Source organism: Zingiber officinale, chromosome 9B (assembly GCF_018446385.1).
Source record: "Zingiber officinale cultivar Zhangliang chromosome 9B, Zo_v1.1, whole genome shotgun sequence".
NCBI classification, from domain to species: domain Eukaryota; kingdom Viridiplantae; phylum Streptophyta; class Magnoliopsida; order Zingiberales; family Zingiberaceae; genus Zingiber; species Zingiber officinale.
The window spans coordinates 106,758,378-106,769,712 of NC_056003.1; the positions used below are offsets into that span (position 1 = coordinate 106,758,378).

General features: G+C 35.7%; 1 protein-coding gene across 1 annotated transcript; it reads right to left on the reverse strand.

Moving 5' to 3' along the window:
- Nucleotides 1–6,092: 6,092 nt before the first annotated feature.
- On the reverse strand, nt 6,093–10,701 carry LOC122024467. The gene is made up of 3 exons (XM_042583104.1): nt 10,545–10,701; nt 9,394–9,666; nt 6,093–6,285 (listed from the first exon to the last, which is right to left on the reverse strand). The coding sequence occupies exons 1-2, from the start codon at nt 10,624–10,626 to the stop codon at nt 9,425–9,427; spliced, it is 324 nt and encodes a 107-aa protein (XP_042439038.1). The 5' UTR covers nt 10,627–10,701; the 3' UTR covers nt 6,093–6,285; nt 9,394–9,424.
- Between the last annotated feature and the right edge of the window lie 634 nt (nt 10,702–11,335).

The window sequence follows — 11,335 nt, forward strand, 5'->3', positions numbered from 1 at the left end:
CTATCAAGGTAACTACCCTTCAACTTTGGTAAGGAACTTAGTTTTAATCTTTGTATTATAGCTAACTAAGGTCATTTCTTCTTTTTATAGCTAGGACCGTGTGGAAAACCTCTGTGGTTTTGGAAGCTCAACGAAGGCGAGTGGAACTAGTGTGGGAAAGCTGAGCTGGAAAAATACAATTCCTAACTGCTTAGCTTTACTAAGGATAACACCAACGAGGCGGTGACCAGCGGGGTGGATGCCAGTGATGTGGCGATGAGTATAGGGAAATTGTTGTTACCCTGACCTTCTATGGTGCTCATATGGGTGTCCTCAGAGTCCACCAAGTCTAATGATTCCCTTAGGATTCGATGCAAAAGACACTAATCGACGACTCCCTCTGCTAAGTCTTCCTTACAAGTCCATTCGAGGTGCCCCCCCCCCCCCCCCCCTCCGTTCGAGGAGAGAGATCAACACCAGCTCCATAGGAGCAGCAAGTAGGTGACTCAGACCTGCCCTCAATTGATCCTTCTAGTGGCCAGCTTCTGGTCGAGCTAATGTTGTCGACTGACCCTATCACTGCTCACCCATTTTTCGTCCTTCCACCCCCTCCCCTCGGGCAAAGGTCTGAAATGCTTGGCAGCTTGTCTTTAAGGATTCTTTGGGTGAAGGGCACACTCGGTCATTCGAGTGAATCACTAATGGTTGGGGCCTTTCTGCACTTAGGATCGCAGGGAGGTGAATCTCCAATGGAGGATTCTCTCAGCTTTAGTTGAATATTCTGCGAGCACTCGGAGCAAGCCCTTGAGGAACTCAGTCTGCTGCCTTACCTTAGATCTTCTATTAGTGGCCTATGACCCTTCAGACGATACTGTAGGCACTTTGGAGAGGGGTGACTTTGCTGCTTGTTACTTTTTCGCTAACGCATGTGCTTTGGCCATTATCAACAAATTTAAATCTTCTTCTGATAAGGTAAGGTTGTAAACTTTTCAACGTCATCCATCTTCATGTTCCAGATCAAGCAGAGATATTCTCATAGATAATGTCAAATTTAATCCCTTCTGGAAATGATGAGCTGTGGACTGTTGATGAGCTAGTTGGGCATTGACTAGAAGGCGTTTGACTAGAAGAAGATTTCAACAGGGGAACATCAGAGAACTCCTATAAACACAAAGTAGGAGGAGAAGAAAAAAATTGTCAGTAAGTAGGTCAAGGACCTCTGACGTAGCTACTCCGACAATCAAGTCAAGATACTCAAAGAAGAAGAATAGTGGAGTAGTATGGAAAGTAGTGGACTCACATACCTGCGCTAGTAGAGAATGATCCCTTTTATAATGCTTCCTATAATCTCTATATTTAATGAGGCATCATATCACCACTTGATAACATATCTAATCACCATGTTCAACGTTAGTATTTGCAAAAAGGTCCGTTTCAACCTAAGAATCATAAATTTCCTTAGCGTCCTTGTCCAAAAGAGAAATGAAGATTTTGAGCTATATAATTTAGTCTTTATCCTAATTGGTTTGAATGTAGCATTGCAAAAGACACGCCCTTCTGTCTTTATTGCTATTTATTCAAAGTGGATCACATGGTGGTTAAAGTGATGGTGATTCTTCTCTTATTGAGGGATTTAAAAATTGGAGAAAGAAAGAAAGAAAACAAATTCATGAACATGTTAGAAATAATAGCAGCATTCACAACAAGTGTATGATGGTGACTTATGACTTAATGAATCAAAACAACATATTGAAACTTATTTGGTCAATTAGTCTAGTTAGTTAGTTGTCGATATTATCATGTTCATTTGATAGCATCAATTGATTGCATAAGATTTCTTGTGTGTCAAGGATTAGCATTTTATGGTCATGATGAATCAACAAAATCACTCAATCATGATAATTTTCTTGAACTATTAAGATTTCTTACTTACCATAATGAGGATATCAATAGAATTGTACTAGACAATGCTCCCTCAAACCTCAAATTGAGATCGCTTGATATTCAACAAGATATTTTCAGATTCATTGTCTATTTAACCACTAATTTTATTTTTGGAGATCTTGGTGATGAATTATTTACTATATTAGTTGATGATGTTCGTGATATATCTGTTAAAGAATAAATGATAGTTGATTTATTGTTTGTAGATGAAAGGGAAAACATTGTTGAACGCTTTCTAGGCATTGTACATGTAAGCAACACTACTGCCTTATCACTTAAGACTACTATTGATTCTTCGTTGTGTTAACATGGATTATCTATATCTAATTTATAGGGACAAGGATACAATGGAGCTAGCAATATGAGAGGAGAATTCAATGTCTTAAAAAGGTTAATTATGATAGAGAACAAGTCTGGTTATTATGTTCATTGTTTTGCTCATTAACTACAACTTACACTTGTAGCTATTGCTGAAAATCACATGAGAATTTCTACTTTTTTTTGATGTGGTTGTATAATTGAATAATATTGTTGGAGCGTCATGCAAGCGAAGAGACATACTTCATGAGAAACAATTTAAAAAGTTATTAAAGGAATTTGCTATGATGATATCTTCACTGGACAAGGTATGAATCAAGAGAAGACATTAAAAAGAGCTGGGAGCACACGTTGGGGTTCACATTATAATACATTGTTAAGTTTGATATGCTTATATCCTTCAGTTATTGATGTCCTTTTATTTGTTAAAGAAGAGGGAAAAGATCACAAGCAAAGGGTGCAAGTAAATAATCTATTGGATTGATTTAAAAATATGAATTAATATTTCAAATGCACTTGATAAAGAATATCTTGGGAGTCATGAATGATTTATCGCAAGCTTTACAAAGAAAAGATTAAGACATTGTAAATGTCATGATTCTTGTAAGATCTAGCAAACATCAACTGTAAACTATAAGAGATGATGGTTGAAATTTATTACTAAATGAAGTTTCTTTATTTTGTGTTAAATATGTGGTAGTCACCCCTACACATGGAAGACTTGTTCGTCTTTCATGGGAGAGCATGACGAAATATTAAAGGAATGATAAATTTTCACTATTATCGTGTTGAAACATTTTATGAAATGATATATTTAAAACTTTAAGAGTTGAACAGTCACTTTAACGAGGTGAATTATAATATTATGATTTACTGTTACTGTTTAACATTTAATGTTTGTAAATATGATATAGATTCCGTTTAGAATTATAAAGTTTGGATGCAATTTAGCATAAAATATTTGCAGATGTGATCTGACCTCTTTTAAGTATAGGATCAGTTGGAAATTGATATGTATTGATTATATTTTATGTAATTTCCATCTATACATCCACATTTTGATCTATGTCGTTAATAACATTGGTATTGTGATTATTGTTGGGCTCATTATGATCATATATAGTAGCTATGACCTCTTTAGTCCTGTACCAATGAAGTTAATAGGCAAGATTGTCTACATGTATATTATGTACCCATTAAGTATGATATCAACTAAAGTTACATTCGCGTGTTGTCTATAATCACATATAGCCCAAGTGGAAGATTTTTGGATTTAATATCCTTTAAGGTGGACTCACATGTGACTTAAGAGACTTGCGATACTTAAATCCGTTAAGTGATCTAACTTAAGGTTATTGAATTTCAGGTTATTGAATATAAGTTCAATGTGTAGAACCCTTTACCCCAATTTGTTATCATCTATGTGCTAATAATGGATTGGATTTTTATAGAAAGGGGAGGTTCCTAAGAATTTAGGGTAATCTTGAGATTGGTTCCCCATTGACCTAGAACTTTTCGGCGCCATCATCCCTAAGCCCCTTGGAAGACCGTCGTTCTTCTTTCCGCTGCATCTTTTTTCACAAGGATTAAGCCAATGACGCTATAACACAAGGATGACTTTGCAATCAGGTTCCTTGTCTTACAGTTTATGAATTACTTTGTTATGCCATATTTAATTGATGAAATTAAATCTTCTTATTTTTTTATTTCCTATATGTGAGTTCTTCGTCTTTTAAAATTCATGTAGCTTAGGTTTTTATAAGAACTAACACAATACTAATATGCATAGTAATGTTCCGCGTGACTGTGCAGCTTTATTTAGTGTGTTTGAGCTTATGCAGCTAGTCCATGAAAGAATACCAAATGTTTGGTTCATATAGAAAGACTGACAGTGGTTCATCCCAGGTTTGATGTCATGATAAAAGAATAAATGAGTTTCTCAAACAACTATAGTTACATGTTTACATAGCACAACACAAATAAATATTTGTAGTGTTTGAATCATTAGTGGTGTTGGGCCATCCCTGTAGCTCATCCGTGCTTTCCAAATATATTGAATGATAGACGAAAAACTTTCATAAAAAAAAAAGTAAAAAAAAATATTACCGAGTAAAATAGGAGAATGATGTTTCTTAGAGAACTAATGATGAAAGAGGAAAAAATACATAAAGCATTAATGAGAGAATGAGTAGATGTTCAACTCATTATAAAATGAGACTAAAGTGTAGCTCATCCGTGCTTTCCAAATATATTGAATGATAGACGAAAAACTTTCATGAGACAGAATTGATCATCTCTAAATGAATGAAGAGTAAAATGCTTGCTCTTTATATAATAAATCAATTTCAGGCAATTTAATAGTCAAACAATTATGCAACATGGATACCATCTTCTAAACCTTTTCATGAAGGAAGATGTCATCGGATCTTGTGACATCTATGGGTACAAACGAATTGAATAATATAAAATTATTGATATTTGAATTCGATCTCAAAAAGTATGTGTGGTATTCAAATTCATTTGAAATTTGAAAAGCTAAATAATTTTAGCTCATGCTCGAATCGAAATGATCTTGAATTTGATTCAAATTGTTCTAACTTTGATTTGAACATGATTGAACTTTAGCTGAAGATGACTTAAATTAGAGTTCGATTTGAACTATTCAAACTTTAATCATTCAAATCAGCAATCACTGGTGCTGCATTTTAAAAATCAACACTAATATGGACAAAAGATCACGAGCGACTCACAAACACTCGAATAAAATTTATAAATTCAAATTTAGCTAAAAAATAAATCAAATATGTATAAATTCGATTCAAATTCGATAATTTCTAATATGAATCAAATATTATTCGAACTGGCATGAAAAATTTGCAAACCAACTCGATTCGTTTAACCCTCTATGAGTACATCTTTGCATGAAACAAAGTACAGAGCAAAGCAAAGCAAAGCAAAGCAGAGCCGTAGCCAAATGTTGAGGTAAACAAACAGAGGTGTTCCCTTGTTATCATTGACAATCTTGTAGTGTGGACTCTCAAATGGATTACAGATAAGCATGGCAGTGACCGGTGCTGGGGCCAACACTAGGACTTGAAGAATGGGATCAGTTTTTTTTTTCCACCAAAGAAATTACATTTTAATAGATTTATTTATTTTTCAAAAAAATGGTTATCAATTTAACTTTTCCAATTTTATCTTTGCTGTAGAGATGGTTGAAGTGAAGGGCCTCTCTAATCATTAGAACTTATGTCACCTCAATAATATCACATGAGCATAAAAATCTACATTCTTAAATCTTACATTAGTTAGATTTTTTTTTTCTTTTCAACTTTTTCATTTTAAAAATCTCTTTAAAAACCTCTCATTGAAGGCGCCCTAAAATTATAGGTCTTTATTATTTGAACAAGTGATGAAATGCCATTTTAATAATTAAATTCATAATTTAAAAGTTTTTGTTTCAATTAAGCTCGCCAAGCCTAGCTTCTTTGAGCTCGCTATAACCTTGATCACTTTGGCCTTAGCAGGCGAAGGCATTGCAACAACTTCCAACTATTTAGGCCCTCTATAAATGGAATTGTGGGTGCCTTAAAGGAACTATAATGTTGGACAAGTTCAATGAGTTCGAGCAACCCAAGGCACCCAAAAGAGAACTTGATACACCCAACGGGGCAGAGTAAACTTCATTGAAGTATTATTTCTTCTACAACTCTTTGAATCAATTAATGCGACCGACTCGGCCCCAATGAACAGGTCGCTCTGCTAGAATGTTGCTTTAACAAAGAAAACTCTACTGGAAATGATAAGAAATCTGTTTCACCTTTCTTGCAGTGACAAGTGATGATCCAATATGTGAAGCAAAAAATAATTGACGCAAATGTTTTGTACACTAACCAAATTTTTTACTTCAGAGAATAAACGGAAACATGATTCCATTACACTAACCAGACACTTCTTTTGATAGAATACACTAATTACAGTCTTCAATCAAGGTACAGCTGCCTTCATTTTTAGAATCTTCAAGTGCTCGGACTCTTATCTAGCCTGCAAGGTAGCAATACAAGACAGTATGAATATACCTTTGAGATTCTGACGACAATTCAAAAAAAAAAAAAACAAAGTTATAAGGAACATGGATGGCTACACTGAGTATCTCCTAGAAAGCATGCCAATGCTAGTAATACCTAATCTTATATCTACCAGTCAACACGAAAAGCATGTGATAAAGAAAGATGCAGCATAGAAAGGAAGTGAGCTTTGATGCATGCTTCAGTTATGAAAAGGAACAGCAGTTAGAACATGATCCAAATGGCACCTTTTCTCACATTGAATGCACAGTTTGTCCAATCTGCTATATTACATATATGTTTCCAGGACAAACATATCTAGGAAAGGATGGTAAAGCATTGGAGCAGAACTGTAGCCTATGTTATTGATTGAGGAGAGCCTATAACATAGTTGAGTGCACAGTTTGTCCAATCTGCTATATATACATATATATATCCAGGACAAACATATCTAGGAAAGGATGGTAAAGCATTGGAGCAGAACTGTAGCCTATGGTATTGATTGAAGAGCCTATAACATAGTTGAAACATGGCTAAAATCTGTGTAGCTGGTCAAAACAAAATGGTTTCAGCATCGTGCTCTTCCAAACCGAAGTTTCGGTGGCCGGCCAGAAAGAAACAGTGTTAGCATAGTGCATGCATAATTCCAGTGGCAAATTAGAAGGGAAGGCAAGAAGCATCCTTCACGAGTTGAAGATAATACTCGCTGAACTTGTGCAATCCCCATGGAGTTGTTCACGAGCTAAAGACAACCCTCGCAAAGCTGTTTCTTTTCTAGATAAATTAATTTTGTCAAAGTTAAATTCAATCAAGAGGTACACATCAAATAACCTCAAGGGTATGATATTAAGGATATGGAACAGAAATTTTACAAGCTCCCGAAAGTTCTATATGGCTTAAACAAGCTTCACATGCATGGAATAATAGGATTGACAAAGAAGTTCAAGGGATTCATCCCTTTTTACATCAATTAGTTGACGTGACTAACTTTCTTATTTTCTATCTCTATGTTGATGACCTCATCTACATGAGTATAATCATGCAAGTTCAATATTTATCAAAGAATTCAATCAGAGTCATGCTATGAATTTTAAATGGATAAATGCAAGTCTACTTTTACTACTATGTCCATGTGAAAACTTGCAACAAGATGATTTCTCCTTGATTTATCTACTCAACAAAAGGCCTAACACTGTGCAAGCTACGCCATTTGAAGATTCATGCAGAAAATACATTCTAAAATCTCTCTATGTACTAGGCATCAAATATGCTAAAGAAAGTGACTCAATTTTAAGAGATCTATTAGGTTAGGTCAGTTAATGACTAAAAAAGCATATCTGGCAAGATTTTTTAATTGAGATTGAAGATGATTTGGTAGAACTCAAAGAAGCAAAAATTTAATGCAACTGCTGAAGCAGCATATACAGTCCTCTGGTTAAGAAGAATTCTCTCAGACTTGAAAGAAATTGAAGCTCATCCAGCTATCATCTCTTGGATAACATACCAACAGTTGTAAGGATCAAGAATTCATTTTCCACCAAAGATTAAAGCATGTTCCAATTGGACACCATTTCATTTAGGATTTGTGAGTAAAACGAAATATTGATAAAATTCATAAGCACAATCTAACCAATCAAGGTTGTGACTGTTGAAAAGATTGAAAAGCACATGGCCCAATTAGACACTTAAAATTAAGAAATATTGCGAATTGAAAAGGATATAATTTGTAAAATTGTATTGAAGTTTATGCATGTGACTTTTTGATTTAAGCTCTCTTAGAATCTCAAATATTCTTCTTCCTAGGCAGTTCATTGAATATTCTAGATTTCTCCTTTGTATTATAAATGGGCGCTCAACATGTACTATTTAGCGAAAAAAGAAAGCAATGCAATAAAAGCTTCTTCTGCTACTATCCTTCTTGTGCCCGGCTCACTATTCTTTTGCTAAGTGCCAACATTTAGAAGGGCCAATCCTAGCTAGTTCTCTAAAAGAACAAACATAATGTATGACTTGGACAGGAATATGAGTATCTGATGTGGTTGCAGATATAAGTGCTCGACAAACTACTTCAGAAGCATTCTTGCATTTACCAAGTCTTATCCATGAGAGAGTAGGTAGGTCTTTATTTGTCAAACTTGCACTGAATAAACATTAGATACATTGCGGTTTTTTCATTTTTGTCTAGCTTATGTGGGTTTTAGTTCTTAGTTGAATCTCTTCTTTCTTTCTTGTAGTCAATCAAATGGATGAAGCTTTTAAAGTTTATTTCTCCTATAGCTCATTTTTTTCAATAATTTATTAAGGATTTCAAGCTGTTTGGAAGTAAGGTATACTAGATGAAGCTCTTAGTACACTTAATTTAATAGAGCTCTCCCCGCAGAACCAGGTAAGTAAACTAATGTTATTATCAGACTTCACTATGTGGTCAAATTATATTAGGTAGGGATTGGTCAATCTAATCTTGTATGAAGATTTATCTTGTCTGTCATGCACATCTAACATGTAAAATTGAAAAAGATTCATTAGCGTGTAAGATAAATGTGGAGATTCAAGTTCACTCTGCAAAATATAATTGCCTTCAGCTATATGGAGTTAAATAGTTAATGATATTTAAACTCTGCTAGTCAAGTTATTGTAGCAAATGTGACCCTAATCTATATTAAGAGAGAGGCTAAGCAAAGTCTAAAGCTCAAAGGATCTACAAAAGTTGCATTGAAAATTTAAAAATAGACTATGGCATCAATTGAAATCCAACTCTGTATGCCCTGCTTATTTCTCTTTCTTCAAACTGAAGCATCCTTACTTATTATGCATTTTTCAACCGAAAGCATCATCAGTGACCCAATTCATTAATGTCTATAGTACCAACTTTGTACAAAGCTAGAGGCTAATTACTTACTCAGTTTACATTCTCTGCAACAAGAATTGTCAGAAAAAATTGTATATAAGCAAGCACTACTTGTCAGCTTCATGAGAATTGTCTTTAATATCATAATACCAGAGAGGTTACCAATAAATAAAGATATTATGACCAGTATGACTCTCGCAAGTCATTCTTTTTGAAACCATGAACATCCAGTGTTACCTCAGAACGAAAGTCACACTGAAACAAAATTTCAATCCCGAAGACCAAGTTCAACTTCAAGCTCATTATCCTCTTCAAACAGCTTCAACAAGCGAGCATATTGCTCTTCTCTCCTTCTTTTTTGCCACATCTTGAATAAGAAAAAAGACAGCAGTATAATAATAGCCACTCCAAGGCAAGCAAGGAAAAGCTCGAGCCCTGTTTTGCTACTAGAACTGTGATTGCTAGTTGTTGTTGTTGAATCCTTAGGAGATGATGGGTTTTCAGATAAACCTAAGAAGAAAAATAAGCTGCTCAGAGTGAAAACATTGGAAATGAGATAAATAGGAACACCATATAGTCTATAACTATTAAACCTACTGAAATACTTCATTCATCACAAAAGAAGTCAATCAAGTGCAACAACTGAAATAACTCAAAAAAGTTTCCAGATATTTTGCTTAATTTTACTAATTTAAAACATTGTTTACCAAAGTTCCAGATAAGCAAGCTAAAATATAATCACCAAAACAAAGATTTTTAAAATTTCTCACTTACACGCATCCAACACAGAAAAAATCAGGCCATTCAGGAATTAAATAGTCCACACGATTTTTCCTACTCCAGTTTTTTCTTTCATTATTAAAAGAGAGAAACTCCTGCAATCTGAATATAAAGCAGCCGTCAATCAAAAAAAGCAAGGAGTAAGTTTCTACCTCCATTCGCCCGTATCCTAAAGAAGGAGATAGTTGTTCATAGATTTGCCTAACGAAGAGCAATTAACCTAACTAATCTTTCAACCCTTAGAGGAATCAAATGAAAAACATTACTGCTAGCCTAAGGAAAGAAGCTAACGCATGAACCACAGAAGCAGAGAAGGAAACATGAAATTCCAGAACAACTTCAAGTTAGAGAAACAGATCCAGTTCTAAGATCTCGTTTTTATTCCATCAACATGGAGCAAAACTCACCAATTGTAGCAATTATCACGGAGTCGAACTCCGCCCAAACCAAAATCAAGTATATTTGATCACCGATTAGATCTAGAGCGAACGAAATCGAGAGAAACCAACAAAACAATGGTGAATGAATGAAATGATCACTTCTTGTCGTAAATAAGCAGGTCTATAAGCATCAAAAGAAGGAAATATTAGAGTCGAAAAGAATTGTACCCGTAATTAGATTCAGAGAGACGGAGAGAACGAGGAGCAGCAGTCGCGTTCGCGTAGATCTCCCGCTTCCATCTCCAGTCATCTCTCTGTCTCGCTCTCCGTCTTGTTTGTTGTTCGTAAGAATAAAATGGAATATTACATGGGCCGATGGTTTAAAAGTTGGCCCATTAATGGAGACTTACAAAATAAAATGTTTATTTTACTCTTCTTGAAATTGCGTTCGTGGTTGTTGTGCCACGTCGAACTCGACTGCTCCGCTTCACGATCACGGAATTTACCTCTTGATCTCTCCGTCTCCACTCTGGTGCCCCCCACGAATCTCCTATTCCCCAATCGCCGCAACTTCCCCGCTCTAGATCGCCGGCCTCCGCCAACCAGATGGCTTCTCCCGCCCCCGCCTCTCCCCCGCCGCCAGGGTCTCCTGCCGTCGCCGATCGGGGAGTGCCAACGTCTCCTGGTGATTCCTCTCTCCGTCGATTTGGACTTGCATTTCTCGCGACACTGGTAGGTTTTTAGGGTAGGTCGCAACGCAGTTAGCTTGTTGCTACTTGTGGGTTACTTACAGAGAGGAGTGTGCGTTGAATGGGAACCGTTTTCGGGATAATTGGGAGAACCTTAACACTGTGAGAGGGTTAGGTGGGTCGCGAAGCCATAGTAGCTAGTTGGTGAGACACTAAATGTGTCGTTTCTGACATTTTGATTGTACTAGGAAAGTACGATCTTTTTATCGATTGTTGGCTACAAGCCAACTGGGCTGTAGACTGATAATCTTTGTTGCGCAGTTACTTGAT